At 39.0% G+C, this 22509-nt stretch overlaps 2 protein-coding genes across 3 annotated transcripts in view; one reads left to right on the forward strand and one right to left on the reverse strand.

The window, feature by feature from the left end:
- Nucleotides 1-22223, reverse strand: part of LOC143270962 (uncharacterized) — a 33135-nt gene extending 10912 nt beyond the window's left edge. Inside the window, exon 1 of the mRNA XM_076562431.1 lies at nucleotides 22147-22223. The gene's annotated coding sequence lies outside the window, so the exon portion shown is untranslated. The remainder of the gene's footprint in view (nucleotides 1-22146) is intronic.
- On the forward strand, nucleotides 536-6811 carry Serpina7 (serpin family A member 7). Of its 2 annotated transcripts, none has more exons than XM_042269149.2 (5): nucleotides 536-592; nucleotides 2103-2750; nucleotides 3693-3966; nucleotides 4729-4876; nucleotides 5571-6811. In XM_042269149.2, exons 1-5 carry the CDS (start codon nucleotides 586-588, stop codon nucleotides 5772-5774), a joined length of 1281 nt encoding a protein of 426 aa, XP_042125083.2. In that variant the 5' UTR covers nucleotides 536-585; the 3' UTR covers nucleotides 5775-6811. The 2 variants fall into 2 exon arrangements, with proteins under 2 accessions (XP_042125083.2, XP_076417839.1); XM_076561724.1 differs by having other exon boundaries at nucleotides 3729-3966.
- Nucleotides 22224-22509: the final 286 nt, after the last annotated feature.

Consider the following 22509-nt stretch of genomic DNA (forward strand, 5'->3'; position numbering starts at 1 on the left):
TGTGCCACCACTGCCCAGCTTCTACTGCTTCTTTTTGTGTATAGCACACAGTTAATCTCAGGTAGAAGATGTTTGTTTTTATTCCACATTATTGGTCCCTTCTGTACCATATTCTGGAGTTCTTGGGTTAGAGGAGGATGTAGTGGACTTTTGTGATCAGAAGACATGACTAGTTTCCCTTTGAGCATTAAAAAGTCTAGGATTTGACAACATTTTCTCCACTTATGCATAAACCATCCTATAGCACCAATTAAAAAGATTCAACAAGTCTGCATATATCTTTTTCTCAAAAGTCATCCTGTTCTGGCACTGTTTGGCGTTGGCAATAAGAACTGTTTTAAATGAGGGATGTATGTAGAAGCCAAAGTATTATCTAAAGTTTTACCCAGAGTACAAACCTTATTTTTTTTAAGCTTTTTTTTCCACTTGGCCTTGGTTTTGTGCATCAGCATTGGAAATGTCATCGCAACGTTCATGTCATGGTTAATTTGTAACTGAGAATGCTCTAGTTTTGCAATCAAGGGCATGTTATAAAGATGGAAAGGTAGGTGTTGCTGTCTGAGAGATGCAAGTGACTTCTTGGGCATGTGCTGTAAGTATTTTTTCTCCTTGGGAACACTGAACATTTCTTCCAAGACAGAGTTCCAAATAACTGAGTTTGAAGTTTGCAGAGTGGTCAGGAAGCAAGGTCTAAGAGTGGTCATCTGATAACTGACCTTCTAACCAGCCTTGATAACTTTGATTGGAAGAGTATTCTGGTGAAAATATGGAAATTTGATATAGAAGTGGATGAAGGAAGGCTGGAGGAGATAGAAGGCCCCCTGTCATGCTAGGAGCTGATAAAACTTAGGGAATGGGACTTGTAAGTAGAGATGGAAAGAAAAGAAAAGTTTTGGTAAGTATTCAGGAAGTATTCATTGGTCATCATGGCCACTAGAACTGGAGAATAAAAATGAAGCAAGCCCTTTGATATGGGTCTGTCTATAAACAGGGGTGCAATATATTGGACTATGGAATGAAAAAGAAAAAGGGGGTTGGGGGAGTTGAGAGAATGTGTTTACATTTGGAAATTGGGATTTCCCAGTGGAGGCTGAAGTATGAATGGGCAAACAGGGTGTATATGTCCAATAGCAGCTGGGTAGATGAGTAACAATTCAGTAAGACAGTATGGACAAGAAGGACATTTATAATACAGCAGTTGGCACCTAAGTTGAGACCACTCATGAAGAAAATGAAAGGCTTAGGAAGAGGCCCTGTACTGACTCCATGGATCTTTTTTCTAACCACTGGTGTATGAACATCTTTGACTCTACATCATGCTCCCTGCTTCTTTGTACTACTTCATGCTTAGAAAATTTTAGGACTTCCTCTCTAATTGGTATAAAATGGCATGCATACCTATAAGAATAAGATTGTTAAGCTCTGTTAGAAGTAAGAAATGGTTCTTTAGGTAGTACTAAAAGAAAGAAGTCTCTAATACAAGAATGTTATACCCTCACTTTCCTATCATTTGAAAATATTCTTGTGCCTCCCATACATTTCACAGGTGTGTGAATTTTGGCTTGTCATGTTGTACATGACTTGATGAACCATTCCTCTTCCATTCCAACTAGTCATTTCTTGGAGGAGTTGTTCTCATTTGGTCATATCACAAATGTTATCCTAAGAAAACACCAACTTAAAATACACACATACACACAAACCAAAATTCTAATGTACATGTGGCATAAACAGAGGGAGTGCTTGCTGTGTCTAATGATTCTTCATACCCATAAAAGTGCCCTTCATTCAAATGGGACTTGATTCCATTTCCATGAGTTTCATTATTTTCATGTGCTATTATCATATGTTAATGAATTCATGACATTGTATTTCTGTTGCCTAGGCCAGCCATTTCTCCTGCTCTCTTTCCAAAGTAGACATGTCACTAGTCTTTAGAGAAGAGAGAGACTATTTATCTCCTTTATTCTTTGCTGAACACAACTTCAAATACTTTCTTTTGTTGTATAAATCAAGGTGGGTAACTTTTATGTTTCTCTGGATCAGAAAGTATTTCATCTTTCTAAACTCCCCCAATGGTTATCTCACTTCATGTTTTGTAGATCATCTTCACTCCAGAATGTCAGTGTTCCTCTATCTGTTTTTCTTGGTATTTGGGCTTCAGGCTACAATCCATTGTGCACAATATAACAGCTCTGAAGGCAAAGTAATGACCTGTCATTTGCCCCAACAAAATGCCACTCTCTATAAGATGTCATCTACCAATGCTGACTTTGCGTTCAGGCTGTATCGTAGGTTCTCTGTGGAGAACCCAGATTGGAACATCTTTTTTTCCCCTGTGAGCATATCTGCTGCTTTAGCTATGCTTTCTTTTGTATCTGGCTCTAGCACCCAAACTCAGATTCTGGAGGTTTTGGGGTTTAATCTCACAGATACTCCAATGACAGAATTTCATCAGGGCTTCCAGCATTTGATCTGTTCATTGAATTTCCCAAAGAATGAACTGGAATTGCAAATGGGAAATGCAGTTTTCATTGGGCAGCAGCTGAAACCACTGGCAAAGTTTTTGGATAATGTCAAGACCCTCTATGAAACTGAAGTCTTTCCTACCGACTTCTCCAATGTTTCTGCAGTCCAGCAGGAGATCAACAGTTATGTGGAGAAGCAAAGCAAGGGGAAAATTATAGGCTTAATTCAAGACCTTAGACTGAACATTATCATGATTCTGGTGAACTATATTCATTTCAAAGGTAAGGCATTAAGACATCAATTTCCAGTCTAGTGTTAAGATAGAGAACTAGGGGGGATTTATGATCTCTTATCACTAGCATCAGTAGGTGTCCCTCATACCACAGTGATTTGTCACTATTGCCTCTATCTATGCATTGTGTTGGATCATTCCAGGATGACACGCAGCTTTGTATATGAGCCCAGGAAATTTTTAGGGAGATAACACTTTTAAAGATTCGGTTGACAATGTTATGAATGTTCTGATCATATCAGGCTAAAGACCTATAGTTTCTAAAGTATTTAATGAGGTGGGAAAAGCCTGTGCTTGGCAAGTCAACTGAATTTGTATCTAGGCATAATGTGGTCCCTACTTCTGTGCACATTGGGATACCTTGCATAAATAACTTTTAATATATATAAGTACCTACTATGTGTGATTATGCTGCAAGTATACAAATATATACCATTGATAATTTTCAGTGCTAACTTTTCCAGCAAGGCTATCTAGCCCTAAAGCTAGAGCTTACAGTGATTTCTGAAAGCATGGTGCCCAGATGATTCCTCTTGGTTTTATAGAACCTGTCTTTCATGTTTGGATGAGTGATTTTTTGCATAAGCCATACACCTATATATGATTAAAATGGCAGAACACTTTGTTATCTCATTTCACTCATTTTTCTTGGCACTCATATACCTTTTCATGGAAGGAGATACCATTTCTGATGGGTGTAGAAAGTATAGTGTTTCTAAAAATAGACTGTGAAGTCAAGCAGAATTGGAGGGGACTTCTGTTTTTGCCATGTGGTAGTTGACTGATCATGTCAGGTGACTTTGTTTTTCTGATCTTTAGTGAGTCACTTATTTATAATCACTTGGAAAACTGGTTGGCAGTATACAGTCTTAATTATTAGATGAATGACTAATGGTTTCAAAGAAACATCTCTTCTCTTTCTTGTTTTAAGCCCAGTGGGCAAATCCTTTTCGTGTATCTAAAACAGAAGCGAGTTCCAACTTCTCAGTGGACAAAACCACCACAGTACAAGTGCCCATGATGCACCAGCTAGAAGAATACTATCATTTTGTGGATGTAGAGCTGAATTGCACAGTACTTCAAATGGACTATAGTGAGAATGCTCTGGCACTTTTTGTCCTTCCAAAGGAGGGACATGTGGAGTGGGTGGAGGCAGCCATGTCAGCTAAGACACTGAAGAAGTGGAACCACTTACTGCAAAAAGGGTAAACAATTTAGAGGGTATGAGGGGCTGTGGGTGGGCCTATCAGTAGTGGAGGTGAGGCTACATTCAGAAGAAACCTAGAGGTAGGAAAATTACCCAGAAGCACGTGGCAGTAGTAAATGATGTTTAGAGTATGTCCAGTACAGTGTGCCTGACACTTTTCTGGATACTTTCCACAGTATTTCCTCTAAGCATATTGAGAAAATGCCAAGGAGACATATGTCAAATTAGAAATTCCCATAAAGCTCCCCAAAGTGAGTATGCTAGGATGCTAATACCTTTTTAAGGACCAAATAAAGCTTTGGGATGGATAAGAATTGATGTTGGCACAGAGTTGGCAGTCATTTTTAGCTAGAGCTTCAAGATAGAACACCATGAAAACCCCTGTGCACTACCCTTTGATCTTCATGCCATTAGACCCCTGTCCTTGCTCAGTACCACAGAGATACATTTTTCTGATAACAAAGGGTCAGGGCACCATATGTTGCAGTCCAATATTTTCTGAGTCTGAGACCACTTCTACAACAATACCTTCTGTGGTTATGGTACCATGTTAATGGTTGTCAGTGTTCAGAGGAGTAGCCAAGGAGAGAGGGAGGGAGAAAGGGAGGGAGGGAGGGAGGGAGGGAGGGAGGGAGGGAGAGAGAGAGAGAGAGAGAGAGAGAGAGAGAGAGAGAGAGAGAGAGAGAGAAAGAAAGATCTTGAGATCTTAAGTGTGATTAGTGTGGTGACTGTCATGTCTCCCTTTCCTTATTCCACACAGATGGGTTGAGTTGTTTGTTCCAAAGTTTTCCATTTCTGCCACATATGACCTTGGAAGTACACTTCAGAAGATGGGCATGAGGGATGCCTTTGCTGAAGGTGCTGACTTTCCTGGAATCACGGAAGACAATGGTCTAAAACTTTCCTATGTAAGTTGGTGGATGTTTTTTACTGTATGAGCTGGAGAGAACATTGAGAGTCAATTAATTCACCCATATCATTTAGTCAATACAGGAATCTCATGTCTACATTGACAATGTGATTCTGTTAGGTGACTATTATATGAGAGACATTCTTGTTTCTTAAAATAAGTCATTTTAGAAGTTATTTCTGGGTCTGGAGTGATGGCTTTGTAGATAAGAGCACTGTTTGTTCTTCCAGAAGATTCAGGTTCAATTTCCATAACCAACATAACATGGCAGTTCACAACTGTTCTGTGACTTTAGTCCCATGAAATTTGGTCTGATTCAAAAACACACATGCAGGCCAAACACAAAAATACATAAATAAATAAATGTAATTTCCATCCCTAACCCTCATGTTCTAAGATGACTAACGCAACGGAAAGTCTTATTGATCAGAAGTGACTCATGAGACACAGTGCTAGAGGATGTGAGAAAGGCACCCAAGAGATAACTTCTAGAGATGGAAGGTGATGGAGAATGAGATGCTACCCAAACAAGTAGTCCTAAAATCACAGAAATTCATTAACTACACTCATCAATGTAATATATTCAAGTACCATCAACATAATACATTGTATTTCGTTTTGTACTTCTCACACACCCCAAAGACTGTTGCCACTTTTTCAGGGGACCTTCAGTGTGTGTTCTTTTCTCACAGGCTTTCCACAAGGCTGTGCTGCACATTGGAGAAGAGGGAACCAAAGAAGGAATTGTTCCTGAAGCTGTGTCTCTGGATCAGGCAGAAGTAGCTCCTCTTTACCCTATTATCCGATTTGATAGAACATTCTTACTTATGATTTTGGAGAAAAGGACCAGAAGCATTCTCTTTTTAGGGAAGGTTGTTAACCCAGCAAAAGAGTAATTGGGGAAGAGGCCATTGAGTGCGTACATATTATAATGGGAAATAAACATTTAACATAGCTTGATGTACTTGCTGTGGGCTTAGGCTTTATGTCTTTTGTGCAAGGCATAAAGGTGGATTTCTTCTGGACTACATTGGCTGTGGAAGTGGCTAATCCTGTGACCAAACACATAGATAGTCAATGAACGATTGTTATTTTAGACTAGAGGAAGCATCAGTGTTAGTAAGTCATTGTAAAGCTACTCATCAATTAGCTAAATCTAGAAAATTTGACTGGGATTACAAATGCCTTTGGATATATCATCTGGACAATAGCTGTAATACAGGTCAAGTCTTCATATTACAGTATTCCAACAGCATGATCAATGAACATGCAAATGCTTTGGCTTGTATATGAGTTTCACAATAATGTCTGCTCTTTCTACCTATTCAAAATGAGTCTGTGATTATAGCTACTGCTAGTGCTAAAAAAGCTTCTTTCACTACACTGTCTAGCCAAAGATTGAATGCTTTTATCTAGGGATGTAGTGTTTGTTACCTAACATGCTTTCAACAAAAGAATGGAGAAAAATGAATTTCCTCATGCAAGCCACATGCTCACTAGCAGGTCTCCTTGTTTTTAATTCATAAAGTATTCATGGAGGGACAATTAATTTGCGCTGTATACTCTATTCATTATTTTTTTTTTAGATTCTTTCCAAATATTGAAAATCTGCCCCACTTGATCTCATGGAAATTTCCTGCTTAACCTATCTTTTTGTCTGTATTCCTCAATAAAATACATTTGTGTCCCTAAAACTTCCACTGCCTACATATGCTATTCTATCTTTACCCACCAAAGTAGATTTATTCTCAACATCATGTATTCAAGCACCCATATTAGAATTTAGAGCACAGATATCACAGTGAGTGTTAATTTTGTAGTAACCAAATTCTGTCTATTCCAATATTTCACTAATAGGAAAATAGCAATGAGTTTGTAAGTACTATGTATATGTGCTTCCATATTAAAATAAATAAATATGTTTAGAAATATGTTTATAACTTTTTAATCTTTTCTTATTAGACATATTTGCAGGGAGGCTTGAATATCTTTTCTATAATACTTACTTTGGCTTTGTGGATAAGGAATTGGAAACAGAGAAGGATAATGACTTATGGTACAGAAAAAAGTTCATTCTTGACTTGATATTTCATTTCACTGTAGTTAGATTACAATATTGGTTCTGTTACTTACACTGCTTTGTGATCTTTGGCAAAGCACAAAAACTCTACCACTTCTTTTCCTTATGTGTAAAATGTAAATGGTAGTAATATCCATGCTGTTATAACCTCACCAAATCCTATGAAATGTAGTGAAAATGCAAGACACCCCTCAAACAACATAGGCTATTGATGCTGCCCTTGGTTGCCTCTTAGAACTTCAATGTAAGACCTTATTGCTGAAGATACTGCACATTTAAGACACAGGACTTAGAAGAATTGAGCTAGAACTGACCTGGAAACCTTCTCCCTGAGGACTAGATATCTGAAGTGCTATGCAAACTGTCAAGGGAGAAAAGCAATCAATAGTTCTATTCAGTTGTAAAACCTATGAATCACACCAATGACCAGGCTGGTAGTGATGCAATAGTGTCACTTTTAGCTTTGAAGTAATCAACAACTGTTTAATTATATTTAAGGCCCACTCATTGGGAGGGAAGTCATGCCAGATATTGTAAACCTAGCTAATTTTCCTAGCTAGAGAGGTTATAGACCCTAGAGAACCGACCACTACCATTGCCATCAAAGCACTATAATTTTGAACTGTATGATAATACTTGTCTTTATATACACAAGTAAGTGTAGCTTTATCCCCTTATCAAAGATGCTCCTTTTAGCAAATATGGAGATGATTACAGAAATCCACAAGGTATCAATATGCAGAGAATAAGTGAATATGGGCTACTCAACCTAAACAGATATATCTATAACACAACTCCTGTTCCTAAGAGTCAGTGAACATTGTGGAAAGAGGGGGTGGAAAGATTCTAAGAACCAGATGACCAGTATGTCTGCTGCTACATAATGTCTTATAGACATGATAGGGATGCTACACACCCATGAAACTTCAACAGTATGGCTACTTAACATACCTGCATAATGATAACAGTTATCAGGCATGCCAACATGGATGGGAAAACTTTTACAAGGCCTCATCCCTAGATGAAGAACTACAGTCAATGGCTGTTGGGGAAGGGAGGATCAGTTTCCTCAAAGGATGGGCCTCTTGATATGTTATCCAATACCAAGCAGTTAGCTCTAAACATGTCTATATTAGCAATGCTAAATGGACAGTAGGCATGTATGCGTGCATGTGCACGCTTGTGTGTGTGTGTGTGTGTGTGTTATTAGTTACCTTTCTCTTGATGTCACAAAATACCATGGCCAGAAACAACTTTAAAAAAGTTATTTTGACTTATGGTGACAAAAGAGAAGTCCATAATGACAAGAAAGATATAGCAGCAGGTAACCAGAGTGGGAAAGTTACTGATCACATTTCATTAAATCGGAAGCTGAGAGAGCAAACTGGAAGCTGTATGAGGCTATATAAGCCTGCCCCTAGTGATGCACTTTCTCTAGCAAAGCACCACATCCTAAAAGTTACATACTCGCAGCCCCAAACAATGCCACCAACCAGGACCCAAGTGTTTAAATGTGTGAGACTATAGGGGACATTTCACACTCAGACCACAGCATTTCACTCTGTGGGCTTCATCCAGGCTTCTACTAGAATGGCTTATTAAGCTCTGCTTAGAACATTTAACCATTTTTCGTATCCAAAGTTCTAGAATCTCCCATAAAGCAACATGGTCAATGTGATGGTTAACTTTGGTTGTTATCTTGACACACCTTGGAAGACGGAACCTTAATTGAAGAATTTCCTCCACTAGATTAGCTAGTAAGCATGTCTATGAGGCATTTTCTTGATTGCTTATGATATGGGACAATTCCCTCTGTTATTGTATGCAATACTATCACTAGGCATATGGATCTGGTAGTTGGATGTCAGCCTGGGAACAAGCCAGTAATCAGCTTTCCTCCACAATTTTGTTTCTGCTCTTGCATAAGTTCCTGGCCTGGCTTTGCTTGTGACCTGAAAGCATAAACTAACATGAAATATTTCCTACCCAAGTTGCTTTTAGAAATATATATTAATATAACAATGATAGTTATAGAAAAGAAGGTCATGAACTTCAGAAGGAGTAGAAGAGACACAAGAGGAAGTGGATGGTAGAGAATAAAGGGTGGAAATAATGTCAATTTAGCATTCATGTACGAAATTCTAATTTGCTGTGAGAATGTGTATCCTGGAAATGGCAGGGAAGCTTCAAAAGTATAGCTGTCTAAACAAGACCAGAACAAGGACAAGACCCAAAGGGCATGCTATTGTGGAGAGGGGAAAATCTCATGGGGCCTTGCACTTAGATGAAGACTACAGGCAATTAAGAAATGCTGAAAGTGACAGAATTAATCTTCAGGGATGAGCCACCTAATTAGTTATCCAATACAAAGTGGTCAGCCCTGAAATCACACATATACATATACAGTAGTAACAGTAAACAGACTGAGCAGATTACATTTATATATACTTATATATGTATACATTATATGCACATACATATGTATATATAATGTATCACAACTAAAAAAGAGGTCATGAATTTGATAGGAATCAAAGGGTAGAGAACATAGGAAGGATTGGAGTGAGGAAAAGGAAGTGAGGAAAAGATATACTTATATTTCAATCTTAAATTGTTATTTTAAAAAATCCACAGCCAAGCACCATGCTGAGCTACAGGAGTCTAGTCAAAGAGATTGAAGAGGGATTATATGATCAAGGGCGTGGGGGGGGCAGGTTCAAGATTATGATGGGGAAATCTACAGAGACAACTGAACCAAGCTCGTAGGAACTCATGAACTTTAGACCAACAGCTGTGGAACCTACATGGGACCAGACTAGACTCTCTGCATACGGGAGACAGTTGTGGAGCTTGGTCTGTTTGAGGGACCCCTGGTAGTGGGATCAGAATCTATCCCTGGTGCATGAGCTGGCTTTTTGGATCCCATTACCTATGGTGGTATGCCTTGCTCAGCCTTCATGCAAGGGGGAGGGGTTTGGTCCTGCCTCACTGAATGTACCAGGCTTTGCTGACTCCCCATGGGAACCCTTACTCTTTTGGAAGAGAGGATGTGGGGTGAGCCGGGGGAGGGGGAAAAAGGGAGTGGAAGGAGGGATGAGAGGGGCATCTGTGGTTGGTATGTAAATGAATAAAAAATTCTTAAATAAAAATAAAGCAAATTAAAATTGGTTTATTTGAATAAATGATACAGGGATGTGTTGATGTAACTAACCGTCTTATTAAATAAGAAACACAGAAACAATGTAAAAGAGAAAGCCGAGAGGTCAGAGCTCAGAGCTAAAATCTCACCCTTCCGCCTGCAGTGTCCCAGCTTCCCGAAAAGAGAGCTACTTCCTGTCTGTACGTCTTTTTTATAGTATTATTGTTCTGCCTTCTCATTGGTTGTAAACCCAAACACGTGACTGCCTCATCACTGTCTGAATGTACAGCCCCCTAGGTCTTAAAGGCATATGTCTCCAATGCTGGCTGTATCCCTGAACACACAGAGATCTATGGGACTAAAGGCGTGTGCCACCACCGCCACACTCTGTCTATGGCTCTAATAGCTCTGACCCCCGGGCAACTTTATTTATTAACATACAATCAAAATCACATTTCAGTACAATTAGAATACCACCACAGGGATGAAGACAATATGACATGCACATGAAATGGATCATTTCTGTTTCTACAAGTATGTCTAAATCAGTTGAGGTGGTTTTAGCCAAGTACCATTGACTGGGTGACTATAAGCATCAGAAATTCATTTCTCACATTCCTATAAGCTTGGAGTCTAAGAACAGGCTGTCAATGTATTTAGTGCTGGTGCTCTTAGCTTGCTGGTGTCCATCTTCTTCTACTAATTTATATATACATTACATGCTGGAACACAAGCTAGAGAGTGCTCACATAAAGTTTTTAAAGGTATGCTGATCTTCATGAATGCTCTGCCCTAATGACCTAATTAACATCTAAAAGACTGTCTCCTAACACTATCAACCCGGGGAATAGAATTTTAACACACAATGTCAGTAATTTTAATCATCCCAGCCATAACACAATGTGTGAAAAAGTATCATTCTGTAAGCAATGAAAATTTCACTCTTTTGGTGTGTGGTGATACCATCTGTATTCATCTCTGAACCAAAATTTCCATGTTAGTCCACCCTCTGTCTATGGGGTGGCCAAAATGAACAGGGATTCTTCTTCCTACCTCTGTTCCATGAGCACAGGCATCCTGAAACGTCTAAGCAACATCCATGTCTTATTGTTGAATGCCTCTAAATTAAATTTCATGAGAAAATATTCGCCCCTCAGTTTTTATGATTTACAGATGCCCCTCTCCCAGCTTAGCACTGTAGAAACTGGAAGCAGTCTCCCAGTGGGTTATTAAAAGTCACTATTCTGTCCATCCGTTGTTTCACTGAGCTTTACATTCTTCCTACTGGGGACACAGGACACACCACCATAGAGGATTATGATTAAAGTTAGTTTATCGTATTTTAAGGGAACAAGCCAGTATTTCAAAATATCATCTCTGAACCGGAACTTCAAGCAAAGCTTAAGCAAGTGTATTAGTCAGATTTTCTATGACCATGACAATGTATCTAATAAAAAGTATGTTAAGGAAGGGAATATTCATTGGGCTTAAGGTTTCAGAGGTTCAAGTATATGATCACATTACTGAGTTTTTATTGAGGCACAACATCATGGCAGAGAGTGTATAGAGGAGAAAATCTGCCCACCTTCTGGCAGCCAGAATGGGACTGAAAATAAGGTGTACCTTTTGAAATCACACCCCAAGTGACCTACTTCATCCAACCAGATGTCACCTCCAAGCTACCATAAATAATGCTTTAACAAGCATTCCTATAGCTCATTTGGTGAATAAATATATACGAACTCATAGAGACTGTGGAAACACACATAAGACCTGCACATGTTCAAGCCAGACAGAGTCTAGCACTGAGAAGGGCAAGTGAACATGGTGTGGTGGTATTGTGTTCCCCAAAATATTGTGTACCTTAATAAACTTATCTGGGGTCAGAGAACAGAAAAGCCACTAGTTAGGCAGTGATAGCACACGCCTTTAATCCTGGCATTCCAGAGATAGAAATCCCTCTGGATCTCTGTGAGTTCAAGGCCACATTGGAAACAGCCAGGCATGGTGACACGCCTTTAATCCCAGAGAGTGGTGGTAGAAAGCAGAAAGGTATATAAGGCATGAGGACCAGAAACTAGAAGCATTTTGGCTGGTTAAGCATTTGACTGGTTAAGCTTTCAGGCTATGGAGCAATACGGTTCAGCTGAGATTCATTCTGGATGAGGACTCAGAGGTTTCCAACCTGAGGAAACAGGACCAGCTGAGGAATTGGCAAGGTGAGATAGCTGTGGCTTGTTCTGTCCTCTGATCTTCCAGTTCACCCCAATACCTGGCTCTGGGTTTGATTTTATCAATAAGAACTTTTAAGATTCCTGCTACATCTGGCGTCCAACGTTCGTGTTATGAATTCATGAAAAAGCTGTTTGCCTGTGGCCTTGTGAGCCTAAGCTCAGGCCCAAGCTACACTTGGCTGGTTGTGGTGGTGCAGGCCGGTAGGATTTGCTGAAGGAGACAGAGGCAGTAGGATCCCGAGTTTGAGTCCGGCCTAGGAGGCTTGGGAGAAGCTTTGGCCTGGACTGAGCCACAAACAGTGGTGGGACCATGGAAGCAGTGGCTACTGCTCCACTTTGCCAGCTCCTTCTCATCGTGTTGGTGACTGCGGTGATGCTGCTACCTGGGACAAAGGGTTTACTGCTGCTGGTTCAGAGGAGAATTGCCAGGACCATCGTGTTACAAGAAAACATTGGCAAAGGTCAGTTTGTAAAAGTTTGGCAAGACAAATGGTGGGGAGAAATTGTGAAGATTTTCTGTTCTAGGGAAGAATGTTCATGGTTTCGAGAGACAGACATTTATCAGACTGTGATTGCTCCAAACCACAGAGGAAGCACAAAAAAAAAAAAAAATCTGCATGGAACCATGACCACACCTAACAGCAACTTTGAAATCTTCAAAAGGACTATGGTAAAGCCATTAAGCTGATTAACACCACAGAAAGATCTGCTTTGGACTACAAACTGCTTAGGACAATTTTGAGATGGCTAGCTGAGATGATCCAGCCTGACAGACTACTTGAACAAGGACTTAAAACAAGCCCTGAACTTTCCTTTTATGCAGAGACTGGACAAATGATACAGGACTTGGCAATTAACCCCAAAATTTTCTTTTCAAGATTCCCTAAAGATATCTTCACCCCTAGAAAGCAAAAAGGAAAAGAGAATACAGATATGAGATAGATCATCGAATCTACTCTGAGAGAAAAGATAAAGAAATAATAGGATAAATAGGTAGATCATTGAATCTACACTGAAGAAAAGGGGGAAGATATAAAAATGACAAAAGGTAGACTACTGAATCTATTATGAAAAGAAAATAGAGTGGATATGGAGATGATAAGATAAAAAGGGAGATTATGGAATCTACTTTTAAAAAGGAACTACTTGTTTTAAATAAGATAAGTAATGAAAATTTTTTGGTCTGAGTTTATCAGATGTTACTGGACTGGACATTGTTACTATATATAATGGAGTTTTTTATCTGAATCTGTCAAATGTTAATGGACTAGACATCATTATTGTAATTTTTGGCTGTATCTATTGTATATACTTATTGGATAGTTTTTCTTGTATTAGTTATAAGCTTTCTTTAATTTTAGACAAAAAGAGAGGAAATGTGGTGGTATTGTGTTCCCCAAAATATTGTGTACCTTAATAAACTTATCTGGGGTCAGAGAACAGAAAAGCCACTAGTTAGGCAGTGATAGCACACGCCTTTAATCCTGGCATTCCAGAGATAGAAATCCCTCTGGATCTCTGTGAGTTCAAGGCCACATTGGAAACAGCCAAGCATGGTGACACACGCCTTTAATCCCAGGAAGCAAGCCTTTAATTCCAGAGAGTGGTGGTAGAAAGCAGAAAGGTATATAAAGCATGAGGACCAGAAACTAGAAGCATTTTGACTGGTTAAGCATTTGACTGGTTAAGCTTTCAGGCTATGGAGCAATACGGTTCAGCTGAGATTCATTCTGGATGAGGACTCAGAGGTTTCCAACCTGAGGAAACAGGACCAGCTGAGGAATTGGCAAGGTGAGATAGCTGTGGCTTGTTCTGTTCTCTCATCTTCCAGTTCACCCCAATACCTGGCTCTGGGTTTGATTTTATCAATAAGAACTTTTAAGATTCCTGCTACAACATGTGGTCCCACCTACAACTAAGAAGCTATTTGAAATTCATATCCGTGGCAAATGGAAAATTGGTTTTCTATAGTGCAATGTCACTGGGTATATCAACCATATTTGCACAGTATTTGCCCAAGATAAAGAAACAAAAACAAAAACAAAAAACAAAAAAATCAAACAAACATGTTTTTATGGATTTTTTTGTTTCATTTGTTTATTTGTCTTACTGTTTTTTTGTTTGTTTTGATTTTCTTTTTTGTTCATTTTTTTGTTGAAAGGGATAGAGATAGAGAGATGATGGATGGATGGAAGGAAGGAAGGAAGGAAGGAAGGAAGGAAGGAAGGAAGGAAGGAAAGAAAGAAAGAAAGAAAGAAAGAAAGAAAGAAAGAAAGAAAGAAAGAAAGAAAGAAAGAAAGAAAGAAAGAAAGAAAGAAAGAAAGAAAGAAAGAAATAGATAGGTGATAGAGTGACAGATAACAGTTTTGGGTGAGTTGAGAGGTAGGAGAGATCTGGGAAGAGTTGGGAGAGGGGAAACATGATTGTAATGTATTATATGAAACAAATTAAATAAAAATTATATAGAAAAAGGATATCAAGAAATAGGAACTGGCAGATTAGATAATGCACATATAACCAGCTTCCATATCTCTCTAGGGCAAAATCTGAATTCTAGTACATTTTGTTTGGTAAATTTAGTTCAGTGAAAGCTGTCATGAATCTCTCTGTCCAATGAATTCAAATCACCCACTTGAGTTCTCTGCCCCCTCCTCAGGTTTTTTTTTTTTTTTCAGAATTCCATCATGATTTTCTGTTATTTTTACTTACAGCTTCTTTGCAATTGTGGAAACCATCACTTGTCTTTAGAGTGGTTCTGTCTGTGTACCTAAATTACCCCATATCTCGTTTTTTCCCCCTCTGATCACCAAAAAAAGAATCTGTTTGTTGATTCTCCCAGCAGCTGTTCTCATGGAATTGACAATATCCCCATAGAATAAATTAAAGTTAAATTTTTGACACTGCTTGGAAAGGCGCTATTCTATATGGATTTTTTTTCCTTTAGTCAATATGACCTCTGTCAATTTCAGATGTCTTTAAAACTTGATTTTAGTTAAGTGACCCAACTTTACACAGTCATTCTTTATAGGAACATTTGCCTGCCATGAATTTACTCCATCTATATTCAGGGAGAAAAAGTTATTTATTCTCTGAAGTTTCCTGGAGTATTTGAATTTGTAGACTAGACTGAGGAACATTGTTTCATTTTTGTTATTATTTTTTATTTTTATTTATTTATTTATTTATTTACTTATTTATTTTTGTGACAGGGTTTCTCTGCGTAGTTTTGGTGCCTGTCCTGGATCTCACTCTGTAGATCAGGCTGGCCTTGAACTCACAGAGACCTACCTGGCTCTGCCTCCCGACTGCTGGGATTAAAGGCATGTGCCACCGCAACCCAGCTGAGGAACAGTGTCTTAAGCAAACATCAAACATGTACTAAAGACATGTGTCAGGAAGGTTGCAGTATTAAAGTAATAAGGAATGTTTTCAAATGCCCCAAATGTTCACTGGTATGGAATTGAATATATTGTAGTATATTCATAGAACATAGTGGTGTTCAGTCATAAAAATAGATTGATAAACATAAATATCTAAACAGGAATATAATACATGTACACACATGCACACACACACACACACACACACACACACACACACACACACACACACCATATCTTCAAAAAATGCAGCCTGATAAAGATGAAGACCACAACTAAATATGGCATTAGATTGGTTTAAAAAAAATCACAAAATTATATGCTTGCATTTCTGGAGACCTATTGTACAGAATCATGAACAGAGTCAATAAAATTGTACAACATACTTGAAAATTGATAGAAGATTGCATTTTAAATCTTTTTGTGATAGTTTACTTAAGTGGTGGCTGTAGGTTCTCCTCCAACTTTGATTTGTGGGAAGGTTTGGAAGGAGGGAAGGGAAGGGGGCAAATTGTGTAATTATATTACGATCTCAAAAAGTAAAATACATAATGTAAAAATCTTATTGTGATAGTTAATTTTGATTGTCAACTTGATTGCATCTGGAATCAACTAAGATATACACACCTCTGGGGGCAGGGGTTCATAAGGATTTTTCCTAAAAGGATTAACAGAGAGAAGAGTTTCTCAGTGTGGACTGAGGAAACCCAGATATAGGGAGACTAAAGAAATGATCTGTTGTTTTTTGCCCACTGTGGGGAACTGAAGAACCCTTGAGTGAATATATAAAGAATGGAGGAAGTTCTAAGCAAATGTGCATTGTTTGAGGCAGGCTGTGGTAAGTGCATCTGTTTGGTTGCTACTGCTGTTACCATCATTTGCTGATATTGGAATTCATCTTCTTCAGACTTCCAATGTACACTGAAGATATGAGGCTTTCAAGGAGTCTATTAGAGTTTCCTTGGCAGATTGATGCTGCTGAGGCATCTAGCCTTGTGGACTGAGAAGCTATTGGGTTCCTAGTTTCTCCAGGTCATTATAGGACTACCCAAACCTTCTCATGTAAGCCAATCTAATCAATTCTCTTGAAATATATACTAATTTTATGATTTCTCTTTCTCTAGAGAACATTGACTAATACATTTGTCAAATATAAAATGTAAAAAAAATGCTATGTGATATCCTACCAAAAATTCTGCAGATTTAATGACAGTCCCATCAAAATTCCAACACAATTCTTTGCAGAAACTAGAAAAAAACCTAAAACTTTATAAGGAAACACACACACACACACACACACACACACACACACACACACACACACACACACAAACAGGCTATTTAAAACACATCCTTAATGATAAAAGAGCTTCTGAAGTTACCAATATCCCAGATTTCAAGTTGTACTATAGAGCTGTAGTAATAAAACCAGACATGTTGATCTACGGAATTGAATTGAAGACACACACACCTATGGACACTTGGTTTTTGACAAAGAAGCCAAAAATACACACTGGAGAAAAGACACAATTTTCCATAAATAGTGCTGGTCAAACTGGATGGCTGCATGTAAAAGAATGCAAATAGACCCATATCTATTATCCTGCACAAAATTCCAGTCCAAATGAATGAAGGATCTCAATGTAAGACCAGATACTCTGAATCTGAAAGAAGAGAAAGTAGGGAATAGACTTAAACTCATTTGCACAGGGAATTACTTACTGAACAGAAAACTGTTAGCACAGGCATTAAGACCAACAATTAGTAAATGGGTCCTCAGGAAACTGAAAAGCTTCTGCAAGGCAAAGCAACATCCTACAGAATAGAAAAATATTTTTACCAATTACATAACTGATATTGAGTTAGTATCTAAAATATATAAAGAACTAAACAGACAGACAAACAAACAAAAAACTAGACACATTTAAACAGTCCTAAGAGAGACATTTATAGTTCCCGGTGCCCACATTTAAAAATCAGAAAAAGCAGTAATACATGGCCTATTGACACAAGTGAAAAGTTGAAAAAAAAAACCCACAAGAACAAACCAAATTCAAAGCTAGATGGTGGCAAGAAATAATAAAAATCAGAGCAGAAATCAATGCAACACAAAGCAAGCAATATAAAAAAATCAAAGACCCCAAAGGTTGGTTGAGAAGATAAACAAGATTGACAGACCCATGGCTCAACTGATAAAAAGAAAGAGATGACAGAAATTACCGGAATCAGAAAGGAACAGGGAAAAATTACAACAGACACAAAGAAATATAGAATATTATACAGGAATATTTTAAAAATCTGATGCCGGGCGGTGGTGGCGCACGCCTTTAATCCCAGCACTCGGGAGGCAGAGCCAGGCGGATCTCTGCGAGTTCGAGGCCAGCCTGAGCTACCAAGTGAGTTCCAGGAAAGGCGCAAAGCTACACAGAGAAACCCTGTCTCAAAAAAACCAAAAAAAAAAAAAAAATCTGTACCCCATTAAGTTGGGAAACCTAAAAGAAATGTATGAATTTCTGGATTCAGACAACACCCTGAAATTAAACTATGAAGAAGTCAACAGCCTAAACAAAACCATAATAAATGAGGAGATTGAAATGATAATAAAAATCTTTCCAGCAAAAAAGGGGCCAGTACCAGATGGGTTCACTGCAGAATTCTACTAGACATTCAAACATCTACAGGGAATCCTTCTTAAACTATTGAGGAGGAGGAGGAGGAGGAGGAGGAGGAGGAGGAGGAGGAGGAGGAGGAGGAGGAGGAGGAGGAGGAGGAAGAGGAGGAGGAGGAGGAGGAGGAGGAGGAAAAAGCAGAATGAACACAAGAAATACTCCCAAATTCATATACATATATGTCCTAGGCAATTAATAAAAAAGAGGCAATAAATGTAAAAGAGAGCAAGAAAGGGAATATTGGAGAGTTTGGAGGGAAAAGATATATGATGTAATTATAATTTCAAAAATAAAATACAAAATAGAAAGTTGTAGATTTTTATATGGCATCTTTACACATCATCTTTTTTTAGTTAACCCTTCCTTCCTGCCCCTTCATCCACAGAAAATTTAGTTCATATATAACCTCTTTGATGAAGTAATCTGTCATTCCCATAACTAGACTCAATAGCTCCATGTGACCTATGCCTGTAGCTTCTTATCGTGGCATCTAAATGCAATCTATTTCAGTAACTTATTTGTAAGTAACTAAATGGAACTGGGGGTCATTTTAAACAAATAAGACCAGACTCAGAAAGTCAAGGATCATACATTTTCTCTTGTGTAGACTCTAGGTCTAAAAAGGAAATGAATTTAGAAGAGGAATTAACAGAAAATAAGCAGGAGATCAGTGCGAGGGGAGGGACATACAAGTTTGTGTAATGGAGACATAAATTTAACTGAAGTATGTGATATACATGTGTAAAAATACAATAACAAACCCCACCATATTTTTCAGTTAATGTACATTAATAAATATATTTGTGTATATGTTACTAGTCCCATATGAAAAAAAAAATATACAAAGAAGCCCCTCCTGCCCGTAAGTAGTCGGCTAGATTCAGCTGAATCAGAGTAATTGGAGATGAGACCTGGCCTGAATATTTTTCAAGAACCTCAGCGATTCTAAAGCATAGCCATTGTAAGCATCATTTCCTTTGGTTTGAACCCTGTGCAAAGTTTCTGAAAGTTGAGTGAAGACTGTCTTTGTTAGCATTTGTTTCTAGCTTCCAGCAACAGAAATAGCATAAAGCTGTGGCTTATCCTGTGTTATCCTGGCAAAACACCTGTGGCACTCCTGTTAATATTAAACTGAGGCCACCCATTTCATAAGACTATTAAGGAACAAAAGGAAGTCACTGTCAGAAACAGAAGTAGTGACAACTACAGGCTCTTGAAACTGTAAGTTACGTTTTTTTTTTTTCCTTATTATAAGAAGTTATAGTTCCTTGAAAGTCTGTGCAGAGAGAACCCCTGGGTTTGGGGTTTTGACTGCTTTGCATATAGCATCACCTTAGAGAAAATGATGGATTAGATCTAGAAAAATTCACATTAGGTTATTTTCTATGGACAGAAACTTCATACAAAATTATGTGATATTTTCTTAGTTCAGTGTGATGGCTAATTTTCCATGTCAGCTCAGTTTGGCTGTGGTACCTTGACTTTGGTTACTGCCCTAGATGCTGCTGTGAAGTTGTTATTCTGATGTGATTTGCAGTCCACTAAGACTATCAGTGACTACATTCACTTGAAGGTCTATGGAAAAATAAGGAATTCTGCCTCTGGACTACTTTGAACTTAACAGTGAAGTAGTGAAGAATCAGCTTGTTCTTCCAGTTCCTACCTGCTGGTCTGTTTGATTCTCTACTTTCCAGCCCCCAACAATGAAGTAAGCCAATTCTCTCTCTCTCTCTCTCTCTCTCTCTCTCTCTCTCTCTCTCTCTCTCTCTCTCTCCCCTCAATTATATATATATAATATTTCTCCAGATCTTCCTAATACAAATTGAACATTTCTTTGAAGTAAAATATATTATTTTTCTGTAACAAGCCATATTGATGGATCATAAACATGCAACCCCTTTAATAGTTCCTTTATTTATCTAGTAACTCCCAAGCAAGTTTAGTCACTTAGGAAGTTTTCCTTTTCCTTTTGTATGAATGTGTGGTCCAAATTGAAATTGTCGTTTGCCTTATTCTAGCTACTCCATGATTTAACTAATAAGGAAGACAAGGGGTTGCTCTTGTATTAGCTTCATGCTCAAAGGTAGTTAACATCTGTACACAGTGGCTTCTGCTAATATTTCAACACTGGCATTTATCCATTCCTACTGCCATTGGCTCTATCATGCCCTGCCCTTCATAGGTGTCCCTTTACTCCAATGCCCAATGCCAACTTATCTTCCACTCCTCTGGTTCTTTGGCGAAGCTTTAGGCAGGGATTAGCATCTGCTCTCCCTACACCATACAAGGTTGTCCTCATGCACATGTGCATCAGTTCTTCTTTTGGCTGCCGTTGCTACTTTTCTAAAATACTATGTCTCATTCCTGGCTTGTCTACATAGGTTTTAGACTTTTGGAAGGCACACTAGTAAAGGAAGCTAGTAAAGGAAGATCCTTGTGGCCTGAACTTTCCTAGTGAGATGTCTATTCACTGCAGATAATGTCAGATCAAAGAAAAAGTCCATCCAAGTCAAGCTTGGTGAATCAATGCATTCACTGGGATGACTTCAGAAGCAGAAATGAATGGTTACTTGCAAGAATGTAGGTGGTCTTGGAAGAGCTGTATTACTGAAAGTTTTCACACCAACATGGCTGATGACCTCCCAAGTATCATATAGATGGAGTGCCCCTTTTCTATTATTTTGCCACAGGCCGACTCATTTTCTATTATTTTTCGTTTTTGTAAATACAGGTAACTACATGGGCCAAATGCTAAGCTAAGAATAGCTGCAAGTAATACCTGTGGGAAAGGCAGAGGAAAGCATCCAACACACCCACGCATGGGCCATGCAAACTGGCATAGGGGTGCAAAGTAAGATTTTCAGATCTTAAAATTAACAAAAGACTTGCAACAAGCCCAGAGAGCATTTAACTCAAGAAAACAGACTGACTCTCAGTTTGAAACAGCGAGACATGTAGTATTTCCCTTCTCCCAGCTACCCCCTCAACTCCCCTCCCCAGCCCTGCAGCAGCCTGACAATCTAGCATCAGTCAGGCCCAAGAAAGCTGGAAGGCTGTAGCACTGTAGGGAGCCCACTCCTGGAGAACCTCCTCAGCCTGTTTTAGATGACAATGGCTTATCACTGCACTAGCTTGGGATAACAACAAGTGGATGAAAGTGTAAGAAGAAAGCTGGGCAAAGAAATGTCTGGAATGGAGCCTAGAAAAACTCCACCACATCTGTAGAATCTGAAAGGTGGCTTGCATGCCTACAGCTGAGCACATGTTCCAGGCTCTGAATGCTTGAAAAGGACAGGTGGCTTTGGTACTAGCTGAGTTACCCCAGGCTCTCAGCAAGCAGGAAGGGAAGGTTCCTGCATCATAGTTACCTGCTTGCTGGAGAGTTCAGAATCACCCTAGCATTCAGACAGCACAGCCATGCAAAGGCTGCAAGAATTCCTGCCCAGGGATAGAGAAACTTCCATCCAGCCATGAGCAGCCTGCTAAACTGAGTGCAGACTCCAGAGCCATGCTTGCTGAGCAAGCAAATCACACCACCAAACCCAGGACCAGGAGCCCCAGAGTGTTCTGAGCTGGTATATTGTAGAGCAGTCTAGGGTGTGATAGAGGACATGGAGCCAGCTTTCCTTGAAGCCACAAGATTCTGTTTCAATGTCAAGGATGCAGTGACAAATAACAGCATGGTGGCGCCTCTGAGGAAGACCAGAGACAGATGGGGCATGGGATGGGGGTGGGGGGCCTCTGAAGAGAAGAAATTGGATCTCACCTGACAGAAGTGGGAGCCCTCCTTTTCTAAATCTTGTACCTCTACTGCACTGGAGTACCTCTGGAGCGCATGTGAATGATGAGATAGAAGGAATAGTTGAGAACCTGATGACTTCACTCCTTTCTATGATGAAACATTTAAAAGGCCCAATCAGAAGATAATGTCTATGACATGTGCCGAGGACAGCATTCTACAATACTACATCCTTCCTTGGGTTTTACATTCATTTTGTGCCCTTCCCCATGAAAAACCTTGCATTTTTGGAGGGCTTGATACAGATATATGATTGTTTTCATCCATTTAGAGTTGGATGTTAGATTGCTACATTACAGCAGTACTTGTTTATGCTCACTAGCAATTTGA

Source organism: Peromyscus maniculatus, chromosome X (assembly GCF_049852395.1).
Source record: "Peromyscus maniculatus bairdii isolate BWxNUB_F1_BW_parent chromosome X, HU_Pman_BW_mat_3.1, whole genome shotgun sequence".
Classification (NCBI taxonomy): Eukaryota; Metazoa; Chordata; class Mammalia; order Rodentia; family Cricetidae; genus Peromyscus; species Peromyscus maniculatus.

Coding starts and splice junctions, on each gene's coding strand:
- Serpina7 (XM_042269149.2), top strand. Junction 2,751..3,692: donor GAACTATATTCATTTCAAAG/GTAAGGCATTAA, acceptor TCTTGTTTTAAG/CCCAGTGGGCAAATCCTTTT. Junction 4,877..5,570: donor ATGGTCTAAAACTTTCCTAT/GTAAGTTGGTGG, acceptor CTTTTCTCACAG/GCTTTCCACAAGGCTGTGCT.